Source organism: Tupaia chinensis, unplaced genomic scaffold (genome assembly GCF_000334495.1).
Source record: "Tupaia chinensis unplaced genomic scaffold, TupChi_1.0 Scaffold139833_1, whole genome shotgun sequence".
Taxonomy (NCBI): domain Eukaryota; kingdom Metazoa; phylum Chordata; class Mammalia; order Scandentia; family Tupaiidae; genus Tupaia; species Tupaia belangeri.
The window spans coordinates 3,299,841-3,320,829 of record NW_006199712.1 but is presented as its reverse complement, the minus strand read 5'-3'; the positions used below and the strand labels follow the sequence as shown (position 1 = coordinate 3,320,829).

The 20,989-nt window shown below is 39.7% G+C and overlaps 1 protein-coding gene across 3 annotated transcripts in view; it reads left to right on the top strand.

Annotated features, from left to right (window-relative positions):
* PLS1 (plastin 1) overlaps window positions 1-20,989 on the top strand; it is a 111,300-nt gene that overhangs the window by 53,558 nt on the left and 36,753 nt on the right. For all 3 annotated transcript variants that reach the window (XM_006162301.3, XM_014593191.2, XM_027765876.1), the window contains exons 3-6: window positions 3,653-3,816; window positions 5,451-5,580; window positions 11,576-11,708; window positions 14,425-14,506. In XM_006162301.3, coding sequence (XP_006162363.1) covers window positions 3,653-3,816; window positions 5,451-5,580; window positions 11,576-11,708; window positions 14,425-14,506 — 509 coding nt within the window. The remainder of the gene's footprint in view (window positions 1-3,652; window positions 3,817-5,450; window positions 5,581-11,575; window positions 11,709-14,424; window positions 14,507-20,989) is intronic.

Here is a 20,989-nt window from a genome sequence, read left to right as displayed (position 1 = left end):
TATTTGTCATTTTGTAACTGACTTGTTTCACTTAGCATGCTGTCTGATGTCTTCAAGGTTCATCATGTTATAACATGAGTAAGAAATTCCTTCCTTTTCCTTTTCCTTTTAGGTTTTTGCCATAAGATGCATGTGCTCACTGGAGAGAGAGAGACGCTCTGATGAGAGAGACAGAGAGAGAGAGAGAGAGAGAGAGAGAGAGAGAGAGAGAGAAGGAAAGTAGAAATCACCCCTCAGGGGAGATGGCCACACTGTAATCCATTCTTCTCCTGGGATTTGGGGCTTGCTCGCACACATATCCAGCAGGATTTTCAAGCTGCCAGGTCTGAGACTTGAACCATTGTTGGCTGTGTGGAAGTCCAGTGTCTTAATCACCACATCACCCGCTAGTCCCCCTTTCTTTCTCTTTATGGTTGAACAATAATCTGTTATATGTATAAGCCACATTTGTTCATTGATTACTATTGGGATACTTCCACCTGTTGACTACTGTGAATCATGGTGCTGTGAACACAGGCATACAAATAAGGCTTTGCTTTCAGTTCTTCTGGTGCATTTGTTGGATCATAATTGCATGTAATTGTCTATATCTATTATAGACAATATCATATAGACTATATTGCATATAATACATCTATATTTAGTTATATAATACGTTATATTTAGTTTTTTGGGAACCACCTACAGTATCCATAGTGGATGCATCAGATTACATTCCTACAAGCAGTTTCAAGGTTCTTCACATCCTTACCAGTACTTGTTGTTTTCTATTTTGTTTTGTTTCTTAATAGTAGCCAACCTCTGGGTATGAAGTGGTATCATTGTGGTTTTGATTTGCACTTTCTTAATGATTATTGGTGTTGAAAATCTTTTCATGTGCTTATTGGCCATTTGTATATCTTTTTGGTGAAATGTCTATTCAAGCTCATTACTTACTTTTTGTTTTGTTTTGTTTTATGTTTTTTGTTTTGTTTTGTTTTTGACATAGGGCGCGTGCGCTCGCCAGACAGAGACAGAGAGACAGAAAGCGAGAACACCCCCCTAGGGGGGGTGGCCACACCGCAATCCCTTCTCCTCCATTCTCCTCTCGGGATCTTGGGCAGGCACACACACACGCCCGGCGTGAGTTTTAAGCCACCCGGTCCAGGACGTGAACCGCGGTCGACTACGTGGGAGTCCAGCGACATAGCCGTTACGCTAACTGCTTGTCCCTCTTGCTTATTTTTGAATTGGACTATTTGTTGTTGAGTTGGAAGAAATTCTTATTTCTTTTGTCCTTAATGATTTTTTAACTTTAAAATGAGAATGATCTTAGTAGTTACCTCAAATGTATAAGGATTTTATGAGATAAGGTAAGTCAGTTTCTTCACAAATCAGTGGTATAGAATTTGTGCTAATAAAATGATATCTAATAGTTCTTGTCAATCACACCTAAACCACAGAGACGATAGGGATGGAAGTGGGATCTAAGTACTCCGTTCTTTCATATTCAGAGCTCTAGCTCTTAACTGTTCTTGTTAGTTTAGCATGATGATTAACAGATAAATAATTTCCTCAATATTGTTCAATTTGTTTGTTTTAGAGAGATTTTTACTATAGGGCATGTGCACTCACCAGAGAGACAGAGAGACAAAAAGCAAGATATCACCTCCGGGGGGGATGGCCATGCCGCAATCCCTTCTCCTCCATTCTCCTCTCACCCAGCCTGAGTTTTAAGCTGCTAGGTCTGGGACTTGAACCATGGTCAACTATGTGGGAGTCCAGCAATATAATGATTATGCCATCTGCTGGTCTCCAATCTTGTCCATTTTTTAAAAAAAAAATTTTTTTGGAGAGGTTTTTGCTATAGGGCACGTGCACTTGCCAGAAAGACAGAGAGAGACAGAGAGACAGAAAGTTAGAAAGCATCCCCAGGGGGGATGGCCACGCCGCAATCCCTTTTCCTCCATTCTCCTTTCGGGATCTTGGACACGCACGCACACATGCCCAGCGTGAGTTTAAGCCACCGGATCTGGGACTTAAACCACGGTCAACTGCATAGGAGTCCAGTGACAGCCATTATACCAAATGCTGGTCCCCAATCTTGTCCATTTTAAAGAATTTCCCACCATACTGCTGGTACAGAAGTAAGCTAGCCAGGCCTATTTGTATATTTCAGAATTATGGGAAATGATTTGAACTGTTGATATACTAATAGTGCATTTTACTCTACATTAAAAAAAAGCAGTATTATTATATCAAGCAATTTAGCTTCCTGACTTTTGAAGTTACAGCGATATTTTGGTTATTGGTGATTCTAATTTTGATATAGTGTGTCATTCTGAACAGTATTCCAAAATTTTCATATAAGAGTTCAAAAGAAGTTTCTGTCCTCATAATTTTTAGTTATGGTAAAAACTATTTTATTGAGAAGAAAAAATATATATAGAAAACAAACCAGGTGATCAAAGAGAACCTATGCAGGGCCAGCAAGTGGTGTGGTGGTTAAGGCGCTAGCCTCCTACACAGCTGACTGTGGTTCAAGTCCCAGACCTGGTAGCTTGCTTTTTTAACTTTTCCTTTCAGAGGTCTCTGGTCAAATTAAAAATAATGACAGTAAATTTAAAAATTCAGTAATCTCTTAAAAGAGAGAGAGAGAGAGCAAGAAAGCGAGAGTGTGCGCCTATGCAATGTGAATCCACACAACAAATAAACAATCCAAAGCTCTGTTGCCAATTTCAGGCAGAAGTGTTTAGTGACACATTTGTTCTGAGTTAAGAAGTGATATTGAGTCAATAGAAAAAAGCCAAGGGAAGGGCAACTCTGTGATATGGAAACACCTGGAAACCTGTTTCCAAAAGTCCAAATATAGGTGTGAAATTTCTTGAACACCTAATCTCGAATGACATCAGACATGATTCACCGTACGTAATGGTATCATCAATACATAATGAAGAAGCAATCAATTATTGACAAATGAAACATGACTTCCACCAAGTGAAATGTAGAAAATGCTTTATGTGAATTTTACATGATGCACGTATTTTATATGGGTGATGGGGCCAGAAGATCCATTTTGTACATTTCATCAAGTTAAAGTCTAGGTGGGTGTTCCCTCAGGACAGTTGAAGACCTATTTCTTTTAGATATCCAAGACACCCTTATGCTTATTTCTTTGAAACAGTTATATGCTAAAACTCGGTTTTCTGTCAGAGCACTGTCTATACACTTAAAATATGTATGAGTAGCCCTAAATCAGTGGGATAAATTCAACTTCAATATTAATTGTTTTAATGTTTACTTATCCTGGGAGAGAGAGACAGGCATCCTCAACATTGTTCTCATGCCATGACCCCACCACTGCCCTGTCTTTTCTGGTACAGATCACAGATAGACTTGCACGCACGTGGAATGCTCAAGGAGATCCCAGGATGTGAACCCAGGTCCTTTGCCATGCGAGCCCACTTGTGTTACCATTGTGGCACCACCCGACTCCTACATATGAAGTTTTTCATAAAGTGTGTAGCACCTCCTGTATAGTTCAGGTGTAGGAGAAGAAGTTCCGACCCTCGGAAAAACTAATGTGAAAAGACTTGCATGCCTGTGAATTTCTGAAATGGCCTTTGGAGTGCACATCTTTAGGAAAAAACACAAATGAAATATTTCTTTACAGATATTGACAACAGTGGGTACGTAAGTGACTATGAACTTCAGGACCTGTTTAAGGAAGCAAGTCTTCCTCTGCCTGGCTACAAGGTGCGCGAGATCGTGGAGAAAATTCTAGCAGTTGCTGACAACAACAAAGACGGCAAAATCAGTTTTGAAGAGTTTGTGTCAGTAAGTAATCTAAGCCTCTCTGGGCTATTGATTATTTCGCTTCAAGCAGAATTTCAATAATGTTATCACTAGCTTTGGCGAGTTATACCTGCAGAAGCCAGAAAAAGCACAGCTTTAAAACGATGGTGGTGGGGCCAGCAGGTGGCATAGAGATTAAGGAAGCTGGATCCCACACTGCCGCTCTGTGGTTCAAGTGCCAGACCTGGCAGCTTGAAAATCACGCCAGCTACGTGTGCATCTGTGTACAAAATCCCAAGAGGAAACTGGAGGAGAAGGAGCTGCAGCGTAATCATCCCCCAGGGGTGGGGATTTCTCACTCCCTTGCCTCCTCTCTCTCTCCCCCTGGCAAGTGTATGTACCCTATAACAAAACAAAACAAAACAACAACAAAAAATAAAAAGATGATTATAACAGTAATTATTAATGAAACAAAATTCCACAAATAATTTATAGAACAGAGGAAAAATTATTCTGAAATTGTTAGAATAGACTTCATGTTTAGATAATAGTAGTGAATACTTAAAATAACTACTGTTCAATTCAGTGCTTATTGATCATTAATATAATTGCATAAGTATTTATGAAATATAAATGGTCTGCTTTTACATTCTTTATTCACTAAGCAAGTATGTCAACTGTTCCCAGAAACTTTGCTAGATGCCATGACTAACATGAGCAAAAGAAAGACATAGCCCTTGCTTTCCTGGAATTACATGTGGTGAGGAAGACATATGACACAGATAGATAAAAGCTAACAAGTATGGTAATTGCTATGACAGAGGGGTACAGTTTGTATTAGAAGCATTCGAACTTAGAGGGATGCTGGAGAACCTAGGGACTCAAGGCAAGGTATCCCTGAAGTGAAGACAACTGAGATCTGAAGATATTAACAGGTAAAGTCGACTGGAAGGAATCGGTGATGTAGGAGGTAGGTAGAGATGACAGCACGTGTAGAGGTCCTGTGGCTTTAGAGATGACCAGTACTTTTAAGCGACTGAAAACGTTGTGACTAGGGGACCAGCAGTTGGCGTAATGGCTATTCGCTGGACTCCCATGTAGTTGACTACAGTTCGAGGCCTGGACCTGTGGCTTAAACTCACGCCAGGTGCGTGTGCGTGTGTGCCCAAGATCCTGAGACGAGAGTGGAGGAGAAGGAATTGTGGTGTGACCATCTCCCCTGGGGGGGGCGGTGATTTCTTGCTTTCTGTCTCTCTCTCTCCTTCTCTGTCTTTCTGGAGAGCGCACACGCCTTATAGCAAAAACCTCTCCAAAAAAAAGACATTCTTTTATCTTTTATTATTCTATTATTTTATCATTCTATTATATATTTCTTAGGTTTTTAGTGCAGACGACCATGGAAAGTTAAGTATAAGATCAACGTGCTCAATTTAAGCTTAGTTATAACAAAGTTTGCTCCAGTGGTTGGGTGTAATCATTTGTTGGTTTTATGCTACTGGTAAAATGACATGAGAGTTATCTGTGTACAGAAGCAGTAGATGTTAGAACACCAATTAATTTTATTTTGGTGTCATTTCAAATAAGTAAATTAGTCTAAATGAATTTTCTTCATATCACTAGTTTTTTTTTTAATGAGTATTTGATCAAGGCTCAATTTTTCTTATATTCCATTCCAGCTGATGCAAGAGTTAAAAAGCAAAGATATCAGCAAAACATTCCGAAAAATAATTAACAAGAGAGAAGGGATTACTGCTATTGGAGGAACTTCATCCATTTCCAGTGAAGGCACTCAGCATTCTTATTCAGGTAACCTACCCCTCGAAATTTGATCGTTTAGTCATCGATTAATTCAGTAAGTTCTATCGTTAATCAAATCTAAGATGTTATTCATTGTGTGTTCATGGTGTCATTGTATGTACCATGGAAAGAGAAAAATACCACAGACTAAGTTATAACATGCCATCAACTTTGAAAAGCATCTCAGTTTCAGAGATATCAAAATGAGAAAGTAAAGAAGCTCATTACTAAGTGTCAGGCTCAGTGGACATCAAAGATAAAAAAATAAAACAAAACAAAACAAAAAAACACCACAACCAAGTTGTCTCTTTTTCAGTCTTAGGTGTGCTTGATAATGATTTACAGATGGGTTTTTCATCCTGACTGGTGAGGTGGCTTTCTTTTAGGCCTGTTCTAGGAATGGTAGAAAGGTTTATTATAAGGGGGATCAGCAGATGGTGTAATGTTTACATCGCTGGTCTCCCATGTAGCCGACCGTGGTTCAAATCCTGGACCCGGTGGCTTAAAACTCACACCGGATGTGTGTGCGAGTGTGCCCCAAATCCTGAGAGGAGTAGGGATTGCTGTGTGGTCATCCCTCCTGGGGAGTGATTTCTCTCTTTCTCTGTCTCTCCAGCATATACCTATTAAAAAACAACAACACTACCAAAAACAAACTTCTCTCTTTAAAAAATAAGAAAGACTTTATTATAAGGATTTTTCCCTTCCATTTTCCAAGAGCTAAGATCCCTGACTCATCTTTTATCACTCAGCTAAGTGGCCAGGGCCCACGGCACCAGATTTGCTTCATCTGATAGATTCCAGTGAGAAATCTGGAATCATATTCACTCTTAAGATGAGATGTCTTGCCTCAAGTTAAACTTATTTTTCAGGGTCAAGATGTCTAAGAACATCTTGTTCCTTTTATCTGTATGAACATAAGTAGAACTATGGTTTTAAAATTTTGACCAAATATCCTATACTTTTTTTCTCTTGGGCTTTCTTTGAGATCTGAATCTGTTAATTACCTTCTTGATTTTCTGCCTTCCTAATTGGATTTTTATTTAACAATATACTCAAAGTTTCTTGTATTTTTTTTCTTTTCCACTAGTAAAGTAATAGTAAAAGTAGTGGTCTATAAGTAGTACCTTCACTTTCTGAAAGATATTTTTACCCTTTAACTTAATTTCTACCTGTACATTGTATTAAATGGAAATGGCTTTTTTTTTTTTTTTTGAGAGAGAGAATATTTTTGCCATAGGGCATGTGTGCTTGCTAGAGCGACAGAGAGGCAGAAAGTGAGAAATCACCCCTCCCCCCAGGGGAGATGGCCATGCCACAAACCCTTCTCCTCCATTCTCTTTTCAGAATGAACACACATCTGGTGTGAGTTTCAAGCTGCCAGGTCTGGGACTCAGACCATGGTTGGCCATGTGAGAGTTCACCTTAACCATTGTGCCACCTGTTAGTCCCCTACGAGGCTTTTTCTTTCTTTTTTTTTTCAGAAAAAAAAAAAAAGGCAAAAAAGAAGCAAACAAAAAAACCCCAACTTTTTCTTTCAGTTTTTTGCCATAGGGCATGTGTGCTTGCTGGGGGGAGAGAGAGAGAAAGAACGAGAGAAATCACTCTCAGAGGGATGGTCATGCCACAGTGCCTTCTCCTCCAGTCTCTTGGGATTTTGGGTATGCACACACATGTGCCTGGCATGATTTTCAAGCGATCGGGTCCGGGACTAGAACCATGGACTTGGCTATGCAGGATCCAGCTGCCTAAACCTCCACCCCACCAGCTGGTACCCTAAAGCCGCAACTTTTTACTGAAGTATAATATATATTCAGGAAGCATGCTGTAGTCTTAAATGTACAGCCCAGTGAATTTTTACGTGCATATGCATGTAGCTGCCAACCTGATCAAGATATGTAATAGGGTATTTTCTTCATTTCCACCACCCCAAGTAGCTCCCGATGCTTCTTATTCCTCCCCAGAGCAAACAACTTTCCTGATGTCTATCACCATGGTTATTTCCTAAATGTGTTTACTGAGGTATGTCATACATGTAGTAAAGTGCATAAAAGCATACTATTTTTTTTTTTTGGAGAGGTTTTTGCTATAGAGTGCATGCATTTGCTGGAAAGACAGGGAGAGACAGAAAGCGAGAAATGACCCCCCAGGGGGGATGGCCATGCCACAATCCCTTCTCCTCCATTCTCCTCTCAGGATCTTGGGCATGCACACACACGTGCCCCGTGTGAGTTTTCAGTCAATGGATCCAGGACTTGAACTGTGGTCCACTACATGGGAGTTGAGCAATGTAGCCATTGCGCCATCTGCTGGTCCAAAAACATACTATTCTTATATGGCTTTAACCCATGTAACTATTATCTAGAACAGGATATAGAACCTTTTTTTTTTTTTCCAGAAGAATTATTTTAACTTTATTTGCTATTATTATTATTTTCCAATTTGACTAGAGAGAGACATAGGGAGAAAAAGTAAGGAAGCTACCAGGTCTGGGACTTGAACCATGATTGGCCATGTGGGAGTCCAGTGCCTTTAACCACCGTGACACCTGCCAACCCCAGGATATGAAGCATTTAATGCCTTCAAAATATAGCAGCTTTATTGAGATGTAATTGATATACCATGAAATTTGTCCTTTTAAAGTGTACAATTCATATAGTCACAGAGTTGTGCATTTATCATCACTATTTAGAATACTCTTCATTACACCAAAGAGAAAGCCCATACTCAAAGTAGTCACTCCCCGTTTCTCCCTTCCTAAGGCCTTTGCAGCCATGAATCTACTTTCTATTTCTGTAGATTTTCTACACTAGAAAATTAATATAGCTGGAATCGTACTTTAATGACCTTTCATTTGACAGGTTTTGCTGGCATAATATTTTCAGGGTGCAATCCATGTTGTTGCATATATCATAATTCATTCTCTTTCACTGCTGAATATTCCAATTTCTGGGCAGTACTGCATTGCGTTTATCCCTTCATCAGCTGATGGGCATTTGGTTGTTTCTACTTTTTGGCTATTATGGCTTTTTTTTTCTTAAAAAAAAAAAAAAAGGCAAAAAAGAAACAAAAATTCATGGACACATTTTGTGTGAACTTTTTCTTCGAAATTTATTTCTTCCATGAGAGAGACAAAAAGGGAGACAGGCATCCACCCTGTGTCAGGTGACCTAATCACGGGCACATGCATACACACATTTGGGATGCTCAAAGAAGTGCCAGGACGTGAACCCAGGACCTCTGCCATGGGGGTCCACTTGCATTTCCACTGCGCTACCACCTGGCCCCCCAACAGGTGTTTTTAATTCTCATAGGTATAGTTGTAGAATTGCTGGATCTTTTGGTGATACTTTGTGTGACATTTTAAAGAACTGCCAAACTCTCCAAAGTGTTGCACCATTTTACATTCCAACTAGCACTGCGCGAAGGCCCACATTTCTTCAGTGCTTGCCTATACTCGTTACCGTCTCCCCCCAGTTTTTTGTTTGTTTTTAAAAACAGCCTTCCAAGGGAACCAGCAGTTAGTGTAATGGCTATGTCGCTGGACTCCCACATAGTTGACCGCGGTTCGCGTCCTGGACCCAGTGGCTTAAAACTCACGCCAGGCGCGTGTGCGTACGTGCCCAAGATCCCGAGAGGAGAATGGAGGAGAAGGGATTGCGGCGTGACCATCCCCCCTGGGGGGTGATTTCTCGCTTTCTGTCTCTATTTCTCTCTCTGTCTGTGTGACGAGCGCACGCGCCCTATAGCAAAAAAAACCCCCCCAAAAAAAAAAAAAAAAAAAAGAAAGAAAAAAAAAAAAAGAAAAACAGAAAAAACAGCCTTCCAAGAGGTTGTGATGTGGTATCTCATTCATGGATCCTATTCCTGGAACATCCCTTTCCTTGCCTATTTCCACCTATTGAAAACCACCTTGCAAATGATACCTCCTCCATAAAGTCTTTTTTTTTTTTTTTTGAGAGGTTTTTGCTATAGGGCGCACGCACTCACCAGAAAGACAGAGAGAGACAGAGAGACAGAAAGCAAGAAAACATCCCCCAGGGAGGATGGCCACGCTGCCATCCCTTCTCCATTCTCCTCTTGGGATCTTGGTTACGCATGCACACACACCTGGTGTGAGTTTAAGCCACCGGGTCCAGGACTCGAACCGTGGTCAGCTACATGGTAGTCCAGCGATATCACCATTACACTAACTGCTGGTCCCCATAAAGTCTTTTCTTGATCACCCTAACCAGAAGCGACGATTTCATTCTTACTAAATCTGTAAAACATCGCATTTATCTCTCTAGTGGTGGGTATTTGTCTTCCGTTATATTTCTTTGAATATCTACTTTATCATTATGCTAAAAATTCCTTGATGGCAGGTACAGTATACAGTATCATAGTGATCTTTAAATCCCTAGATCATTTAGTCCCTCTAAGGACATATGCATATTAAATAAACAAAATTAAGAGGGCAGACTCTGATATGTACGAAGGATAAATACTATTAAATGTTTATGTCTTTACCGACTCTGTGTGATGGATTAAATTTGGGGAAGTACATCCCAAGTACGCCATAAGGAAAAGTGCCTGATTCTGGGACTGAGGCAATAATGGGGAAGGCCAGCTTAATATGTCTAAATGATTTTTTTAAAATAATTATTTAATTTTATTTATTTATTCATTTTTTTAAATTTGACCAGAGAATGACAGAGAGAGAGAGAGAGAGAGAGAATTATAGTGAGAAAGCAAGCCACCAGGTCTGGGATGCAACCGTCATTGGCCACGTGAGAGTGTCCAGTGCCTTAACCACCACGCCACCCACTGGTCCCTGCTAAATGATTTTTTTATTTAAAGAATAATCATAAAGCTGTAGAACAGTTTTATTTTAAATGCCTTCCTGTTTTCCCCACCGTGTGGTCCAACATTTTCTGTCTAGAGATCAATGTATCCACACTAGAAGTTTCGTACTGAGATGTTGATCATTTCATGCAAACATCTAGATTTGTGTCAGTTTTCTAATAGCAAAAATTCCACAGAAATCGAGCTGCTTCATTCGTGTGACTAGCTTGATCAAATTCACTACTTCTCTTGTAAGCCAAAAGTCATAACACTTGAAAAGTCTTTTTTAGAGGTCGAAATCTATTGCCTTAGATATTTGTAACTTCTGTTTTTTCCTTACATATAAATATATTTACCATCTGATGCCTTCTGAGCCATTAGCTTTCAGAAGCAATAAATATTTGGGAAGATTTTGGAATCCAACCAAATATTTATTGTGCTTATTTTAGATATCTACTTTTTTCTCCCCTAATACATCTGATGAAAAGAAGTGGAATGAACTCCCCTTCTCCTTTTCTTAAATCTCCCTTAGTATTTTACTAGAGTTTTAAAAATAATCATTAACTTTTTTTTAAAGAGAGATTTTTGCTATAGGGTGCGTGTGCTCACTCGAGAGACAAAAAGAGACACAGAGAGATAGAAAGAGAAAAATCCTCCCGCCTCGCCCCCGGGTGGATGGCCACACCACAATCCCTCTTTGTCCATTCTCCTCTCAGCATTTTGGGCACACACACACACATGCACGTGGTGTGAGTTTAAGCTGCCAAGTCTGGGACTTGAACTACAGTCGACTCTGTGGGAGTCCAGAGACATAACCATTATGCCATCTGCTGGTCCCAATAGTATTAACTTTTATTTATTAGTGAAAGAGGGGGAGAAGGAAGAAGAAGGGAAGAGACAGAGATTGTGATTCTTTGCCCAGCTTCCCGGTTAGCTAGGATTACAATGGAACATGTGATTGTAATTACATGTAATTACATGAGCTGGTCTGTTCAGGTTGGTCTGGGATCCACTCCCAGGCTTCCTGTGTACCCCCAGCCTGTGCGTTGATGCCCTACTGCTTGTGCCAATTCCTCTTGGTTGTACTGAGTTATTTTCAAGCAAAAACTTAAAAGTATGTTTCATAGTGCAATAAATTTTATGAAATGAGTTTTGCCTACTAAGATTTTTCTGTTTCCAGAGGAAGAAAAAGTGGCTTTTGTTAACTGGATAAACAAAGCCCTGGAGAATGACCCTGACTGTAAACATCTTATACCCATGAATCCCAATGACGGCAGTCTTTTCAAATCACTTGCAGATGGCATCCTTTTTTGGTGAGTCGAACATCTGGTTATAGGAGCTATGCTCTTATCTGTCCTTGTTGATGAACTTTCCATCAAAACTGCAATTAAGTGATTATGTTGTCTTTTAGAATCAGTAGGTACTTAAGCCTTGAAGGATTTGTAAAATATTAAATATTATTTGTTTTCCAAAATTTTCCTTCAAATACAATCTCTTATTTTTCTAGGTTTTTTTTTTTTTAATCTGTTACCATTGTAATGTCAGGAAATTTTTGAGTTATTCCTCTGATGCATTTAAAAATGTTCACAGAATTTCTTTTTTCACTTCCCAATAGGGGAGTATTGGTTATTGACTGGGACAGAAACATGAGGAAATATGAAAGGAAGATATGCTTTATTCGTACCCAAATGAAAACTGTTTTAATTCAGCCTTGTGCTGTCATTGGGTGTTTATAAGATGTTTCTGCTCACTAGATTGTGAACTCCCTAAGGGAATATCTTTGTCCTTGTCACATATACTGTAATCCTAGCATACGTCTTTGTATGAAGCAGATTTTTTATTTTTTTAAATTAAAAAATTATAAAAATACTGGGGCCACCAGGTGCTGTAGTGATTAGGTGTTGGATTCCCACATGACTGACTGTGGTTCAAAACCTGGACCTAGCAACTTAAAAATCACACCAAATAAATAAATAAATAAATGCTAAACAATCAGAAAACTTATGAAAAAATAGCCATTAAAAATATTCTTACTGGGGGACCAGCAGTTGGTATAATGGCTATGTCGCTGGACTCCCATGTAGTTAACCATGGTTCAAGTCCCGGACCCGGTGGCTTAAACTTATGCCAGGCACTCGTGTGTGTGTGCCCAAGATTCTGAGAGGTGAATGGAGAAGGGATTGCGGCATGGCCATCCCCCCCCCACCCCCAGGAGGTGGTTTCTCGCTTTCTTTCTTTTTTTTTTTGGAGAGGTTTATGCTATAGGGTGCATGTGCTTGCCAGAAAGACAGAGAGAGACAGAGAGATAGAAAGCGACAAATCACCCCCCAGGGGGAATGGCCATACCACAATCCCTTCTCTTCCATTCTCCTCTCGAGATCTTGGGCACACATGCACACACGCCTGATGTGAGTTTAAGCCACTGGGTCTGGGACTCAAACCGTGCTTCACTACATGGGAGTCCAGCAACATAGCCATTATGCTAATTGCTGGTCCCTTATTTCTTGCTTCCTGTCTTTCTGTCTGTCTCTGTCTTTCTGGTGGGCGCACACACCCTAAAGCAAAAAGCTCTCCGAAAATAAAAAATATAAAAAAAATTCTTATCATGCATATTTAACTGTCAACATTTTGGCACATTTTCTTTAGTCTTTTTTCATGTCTTACTTTAAAAGGAAAAAAAAATTAAAACCAACCTTCAAGTATAAGATATCAGCTTTTAGGACATTCTGTATAGTATAAACTATAAATCTAATCCTCTGTCTCTCACTTGTAGAAAAATTCCTATTAATAAAATGAGTATCTTTTTTCATTTTTTTTTTCTATTGAGTTGTTGGAAAAGTCATGATACATTTTTTCATAGAAATAATACATCATGACTTTTCCGACAATCCAGTATTTTTGCTAGAGGGCACATGTGCTCGCCAAAGAGAGGGGGAGAAACACCCCCTGGTGGGGCCTGATTGTGCTGCAGATTTTGAGCATGGGTACACATGCACCTGGTGTGGTTTTCAAGCCACTGGGTTTGGGATTCAAACTGGTCAGTCATGCAGGGTCTGGCTCCCTTAACCATCATGGTACAGGGCTGGACCAATGTATTAATTTATTTTAAAAGAAATGAAAAGATTGAAGTTCAAATGATTGAAGTATTAGGTAATGTTTCTGGCTCCCTATTTTTCTGCAACAACAGTAATTTCAACAGGATTGATACTACTTTATAAAACTTGGCTTCTAAAGAATTTGTTTCATTTCAGGAATGTGAAAATTGCAAGATGCACATAAAGAAAATGCAAGACGATTTTAACAATTAGGAATGAATGCTAAGATGACTACTGTAATGAGTGATCTATTTAGGATAGCAAAGGTTTTCTTCGATTTCAAAAATTAAGTTCCTGACATGAATTAGTTTAATATTTTAAAGAAATGGATTGCTGGGTAAGCAGCTGGCATGGAGTTGAAGGCACTGGATCTCACAGGGCCAACTGCACCATTTGAGTCCTTGACCCAGAGGCTTGAAAATCACACTGAGCATGTGTGCATGTGTGCCCAAAATCCCAAGAGGAGAGTAGAGGAGAAGTGATTGCAGTGTGGCCATCCCACTGGGGAGTGATTTTACACACAACTCCCCCTTCCCTCCCCCCAGCAAAAGCAAAGGGAAAAAAGGGATTGCTATTACTTTTGAGAATTTAACGACTTCGACTGTTTGCAAAAATAAAACCATTTCTGGAGCCATCTTAGTAGCCTGGTAGTTAAGGGAGCAGATTTCGCATAACTGACTGTGTGGTTTTGTCCTGGACCCGGCAGCTTGAGAAGCAAGCCTGAGCACATGTGTGTGTATTCCCAAAGTCCTGACAGTTTGGAGAAAGGGAGAAGGAATTGCAGCATGACCACATGCCGTGGAGGGGTGCTTTTTCCCTCTCCCTCTCTCTCTGTCTCTTTGTCTCTCAAGAGTGTGTGTGCCCCCTGGTACCTTAAAAAATGGAAAAACACTTCTGGGAGTCTTAAACTAAATTATTCCTATTTTCTCCTCAGCAAAATGATCAACTTATCTGAACCAGATACAATCGATGAAAGAGCCATTAATAAGAAAAAACTCACTCCCTTCACCATCTCTGTAAGTCTTTGCCCTTTGCTAGTATTCATGCTACTATTATGTGAAACGTAAGGCCTTTATTAGATATTTTGGCCCAGGTTAAACCTTTGATTTAACATGATTTTATTTTCCTATAAAAGTAGGATCTTATTAATTAAAAATTTAGCTGAATTTTGTAATGAATAAAATTAAGATTCAGAATACTCTGGATTAACTTCTTTGATCATATTCAATTTATATGATTGAATTATTGAGTTATTTTATTAATAAAGATTCTTTTGATGTTGTGTTCTTCTGGATAATTGGAAAAAACACTGCATAGTTTTGTTACATTTTACAATTTCACAGAATTTTTAACTTTTTTTTGTAATAGATTGTTCTGTAGTTAGCTTCTCCATAGAGAGATTTTTAAAGTCCAGGAGTTTATAGTTACACTGATTTTTTCAAAAATCTCTCGTCCAAGGGACCAGCAGTTAGTGTAATGGCTATGTTGCTGGACTCCCATGTAGCCGACTGTGGTTTGCATCCCGGACCCGGTGGCTTAAAACTCACGCCAGGCACGTGTGCATGCGTGCCCAAGATCCCTAGAGGAGAATGGAGGAGAAGAGATTGTGGCGTGACCATCCCCCCTGGGGAGTGATTTCTCGCTTTCTGTCTCTCTGTCTGTCTCTATCTTTCTGGTGAATGCACTCACCCTGTAGCGAAAACCTCTCCAAAAAAAAAAAAGGAAAGAAAAACAAAAAATAATCCTCAATCTAAAAAAAAAAAAAAATATATATATCTCGTCCAATGGGTAGGTAATATTTACTTTGTAGCTATCAGTCACTGTTCTAAATACATTATGAATTATCCTGTTGACTTTTCCCAACATGTGTATACTATGATTTTTCAGATGAGGAAATAGGCACTAACAGGTTACACAGTACCAGAGCCAGGTTATAGTCCTAATAGTGGTCTAGTGACAGCTCATTCTCTTAATCACGTGTGTCTCGTATGAAGATAGTACCAACTGCTTAATGAGTGGTCACAAGAGTAGTTATTAAAATTGAACTATTGCAGTTTCCTTCATGTAGCAAGTACAGTCTTTGACTTGATAAAATTGTTAAGCATCTTCTATGGGAAGGTAGACCTTTAAGGCAGTAGTCCATAGTCTTGGACTGCTCAAGTCCAAGTCCAATTCAAATTCAAAGCTGGATGTTGACTACGTGGCTTTCTTGTCCCTCACTTTCCAATAGGCTATTCTGGATGAAACCCACTTCCAGTTGCAGTTGCCAGATTATTTCCTTCCACATCTTGTGCTAGGATCTTCATCTAATATCCATAATTATTCATATCGATCTTAATTTTAGAATACATGTGTCACCCAAAGTTTTTATGCACTGAATCTGAAATACAGCATTTCTTATTATCATTATAAATTTACTGTTTAGTTTTACTTTTAATTCTTACATGCAGTGTATTAAAAAGTAAAGAAAAATTTTGTACATGTTTTGCAGTAGCTACAGAATCATCCAAGGGGCTAACAGTTATACAGTTTTATTTTTATTCCTTCAATACAAATAGGGGGTAACAGTCTATACTTTTAGAATGGTTGAGAGAGAGGGTGCGAGTGGGGAATGAGAAAAGACTAGGAATTTTGAAAAGGGGCAAACTGATCCAGTAGATATTAAATCTGTCTTAAACAAGACTTTCAGGATTTTAGAGCTCTGAGAATAGATCTGCTAGAATGCTACTAGTTTCACATGAAAGTTTTTCCAAAGAAGTCACATTCTTTGTGAAAGACTGTAAAGACTGGTAAGATAGTTTTTCACCTTACGATGATAGATTTGTTTGTTATAATGATGTATGAAAAAAGAAAAGAAGGATGAGAATGATGTACAGTAGTTAGGAAAACAAGGGAAAGGCCCAGATCAAGTAATTGATGGCAAAGATCATTTATGATTCCAGATACTTTCTCATCTTTTGTCTTTTACCCAGGGTAGTACTGAGCTGCAATCTTATACTTGTATATCATTTAATGAAAAATTAATGACACGAATAAGACTGCAAAACAGATGGTAGTGATTTTAAGACCTAAAACTAATGCAAGACTGACTATAAGAAATTGAATCTATTCATTACAGCATACAGAAAGATTCTAGTGCGGATTCATATACTCACATATGTACAAAGAATGTATGTCTTACTTGATACTTACATAGTATCCAAACATATACACATTAATATGACCTTAATTTTACTTTAATACATTTTTGTTTTTAGAGTGAGATTTTTGCTATAGGGCATGTACACTTGCCAGAGAAATAGAAACAGACAGAAAGCGAGGAGTCACTCCCTGCAGGGGGATGGGCATGCTGCAGTCCCTTCTCTTCCATTCTCCTCTTGGAATTTTGGGCATGTATGCACATGTGTCTGGCATGAGTTTTAAGCTGCTGGTCCAGGACTCAAACTGTCGTCGGCTATGTAGGAGTCCAGTGATGTAAACATTATGCCACCTGCTGGTCCCAACTTTAATACATTTTAAGTAGGGAAAAGTAGTTCAAGTAGGGAAAACATAAATATCATTTGCACATTCCAAATTGAGTAAAAGTGATCATGTATAAAATAAAGATGAAGCCTCCACAATGATTCATGCCTTTATTCTTACTAATACACAACTTACAGAGAGCACAGCTCTCTAAAACTCAGTAACAAAAGTATAATAGTCTGGAACTGAACCTTTATAAGAAATGAAAATGTGCAAGGTGGTGTGCATTAGAAGAAAGAAAATTCACAGTACATATTTGAGACTGTTAGTAAAGAGTTGGGAAATTAATCAAAACATAAACAATAGAAACCATCTGTGTATATTTTCAATTCCATTTTATTATTATTAATTTTTAAACATTCTATCACTAGACATCATTTGACTTGTAAAGAGAATTTGCTCAACGTGACATACATCTCAGACCAGTCCAGTTGAGAATACTATACATGTTATCAACAGGCAATAAATCCTTTCTCTGTTCCACTGACAGGGGTTAGGTGGTATGTCATTGTGATTTTCATTTGCATCTTCCTGATGATAAGAGATGTTGAGCATTTCCTTATATGCTTTTTGGCTGTTCATATGTTTCCCTCAGAGGGATTTTTGGTCACCTCATTTTCCCATCTTTTAACTGGGTTAATCATTTTTTTTCTGGGTAAATCACTTGAGTTCCCTGTATATTCTGGTTATCATGTATAGGGTAGGGGACCATGCTCCACAGGGTCTGACCATGCTATGATCCCTTTCCTCTAGTACTCTAGCCTGTCAGATCTTGGGCACTGTGCACATGCCCAGTGTATTTCAGGCCAGCTGACCCAATGGTTTGAACCCTGACTGACTTGCAGGATCAAGCTTCTGTTGAGGAGTACATTATTGCTGTGGCACAGAGACTATCCCTCAATCCATTTTTAAAGTTTTCAGTGGGTGGATGCACTCATAAGAGACACAGAGAGAGGGAAAGTGAGAAAGCAACCTCAGTGGGGAATGGTTATGCTGCCGTCCCTTCTCCTCTATGTTTTCTTTCAGGATTTTGGGCATGCATGCACATGTGCCCAGCATTTTTCTCAATCCACCAGATCTGGGATTTGAACTGCACAGCCAGCCATGTGGTATACAGCTGCCTTAACCACTGCACCATGGGCTGGCTCCCTCAGTCTGCTTTTACTTTTTAGAGGGTTTTGCCTTAGTTTATGCATGCTCATGAGAGAGAGAGAGACAGACAGATAGACACAGACAGAGATGGTGGGAGGGAAAGTGAAAAATCACCCCTCAGGGGGGATGGCCACAGGGCAATCCCCTCTCCTCTATTCTCCTCCTGGGATCTTGGGCACACATACACACACATGCGTCCGGCATGATATTCAAACCAGCAGGTCTGGGACTTGAATCACTTGTCGGCCATGTGGAAGTCCAGTGACATGACTGCCATGCTACCTGCTGGCCCCCTCAACCTATTTTTTAAAGCCAATTGCTTGTAAGACATTTGATACACTTATCAAGCCAATACTTTTAAATGAAATGAACCTCTAAAGCTAGTTCTTTATGTCACCAACACACCCTGTTGATGAGACAAAGCTGAAAAGTTAGTGGGTCTTTTGGGTAGTGCCTGCAGTGAACAATTAGACCTTTGTCTAGGCTCAAGACTCCTATAAAAAGGACCAGGAGAAGGCATAATAGTTACATCGCTGGACTCTCAGGTAGACAACCATGGTTCGGACCCAGTGGCTTCAAACTCACACCAGGTGCACATGTGTGTTTGCCCAAAATCCCAAGAGGAGAAAGGAGAAGAAGGGATTGTAGTGTGGCCATCCCCCCAGGAATGTCTCTGTCTCTCTCTCCATCATCTTCCCATCTCTGTCTCCCTCTGTCTCTTTGGCAAGCACACGTGCCCTATAGCAAAAATTCTCTAAAGAAAAAAAAAAGATTCCTGGAAGAATAAGACCATGCTAATGAAGATAGAGGAATAATCGGGTTGTGCCAGTGAAGACAAGAGGCGTTGCACGACCAGGTTAACATGCACAACGAGGTGTTGTTTCTTCATCAGGGTCTAGGCTGAGGGCTTTGGGAGAAGGTTTTAATTCTTACTGGTTATCACAGTGAATTTAGTGAAATTGCATCCTGGCCACAGTTTCAGGCTATAACACATAGGAAATGGGTCACTGTACGAGTAACACTGTTGTTAGAAATATTTTCAGTCCTATTCTTTCCCCTGTTGATGCATTCTGGGGAAATTATGGGGTCACTGGAAAAAGTCATGATGCATTTTTGCATAGAAAAATAAAGAAAAATATGTCATGACTTTCTGATGATCCAGTACAACTAGAGCAAATATGCTCTTGGGGAAAAAATCCAGAAAAATACTAGTGATAAAGCATAAATTGGCAGAAGTTACCTCTTAAAAAGTATTGATTTTAGAGGCCTGCAGGTGGCATAGTGGTTAAGGTGCTGGACTCCCACATGGCCTACCATGGTTTGAGTCCTAGACCCAGCAACTTGCTTTCTCACTTTTCTCTTTCTGTCTCTCCCTCCCTACTTCCCTCTCTCTCTCCCTTTGACCCTCTTTGGTGAGCTCATATACCCTATAGCAAAAATGATAAATTAATAATACTAAATAAAATTAAATTTAAAAAAGTATTGATTTGATTTAAGATAACTTAAAATCATCGGAAGCTATTAAAAAAACCTCAGAGTTCCATAAAGTATGTGCAATTCACTGATAGAGTTTTCATATTTGTTTATTTGTAGTGAATTATGAGGTTATAAAGATAGTGAAAGATTCCCTGGTTCCGCTGTTTCCTTTGGGAGAACTGTTTAAATGAATGTTGCTTAATACTACTACAAAAATAACTTAATTTCAAATGCGTACTTTAATCACTCTAGACTGATCCCCAAGAGATACAGCCATTTATTTGGAACCCAGCAAGATAAATTGCTTCCACATACCGCAAGACAGTCACTGAAATATTTACCATACTCCGAAAATATGTGTGCATAGCTGCTACTGTCACCAACACAGTAAATCACTGTTACTACAGAGCAATAGAGCATGGTGACTAAGAAGATGGACTCTTGGGCCCAGCAGATGGCATAGTGGTTATGTCACTGGACTCCCACATGGCCGACCAGTGGTTTGAGTCCTGGACCCGGTGGCTTAAAACTCACACCAGGCATGTGTGCGTGTGTGCCCAAGATCCTGGGAGGAGAGTAAGGAGAAAGGATTGAGACTGGCCATTCTCCCTGGTGGGGGGTTGAGCTCTCACTTTCCCTCTTACTTTCTTTGTCTCTCTATCTCTTCCCCCACTCCATCCCATGAGCACATGTGCCCTATAGCAAAAGTCTGCTTTTACTTTTTAGAGGGTTTTGCCTTAGTTTATGCATGCTCATGAGAGAGAGAGAGACAGACAGATAGACACAGACAGAGATGGTGGGAGGGAAAGTGAAAAATCACCCCTCAGGGGGGATGGCCACAGGGCAATCCCCTCTCCTCTATTCTCCTCCTGGGATCTTGGGCACACATACACACACATGCGTCCGGCATGATATTCAAACCAGCAGGTCTGGGACTTGAATCACTTGTCGGCCATGTGGAAGTCCAGTGACATGACTGCCATGCTACCTGCTGGCCCCCTCAACCTATTTTTTAAAGCCAATTGCTTGTAAGACATTTGATACACTTATCAAGCCAATACTTTTAAATGAAATGAACCTCTAAAGCTAGTTCTTTATGTCACCAACACACCCTGTTGATGAGACAAAGCTGAAAAGTTAGTGGGTCTTTTGGGTAGTGCCTGCAGTGAACAATTAGACCTTTGTCTAGGCTCAAGACTCCTATAAAAAGGACCAGGAGAAGGCATAATAGTTACATCGCTGGACTCTCAGGTAGACAACCATGGTTCGGACCCAGTGGCTTCAAACTCACACCAGGTGCACATGTGTGTTTGCCCAAAATCCCAAGAGGAGAAAGGAGAAGAAGGGAT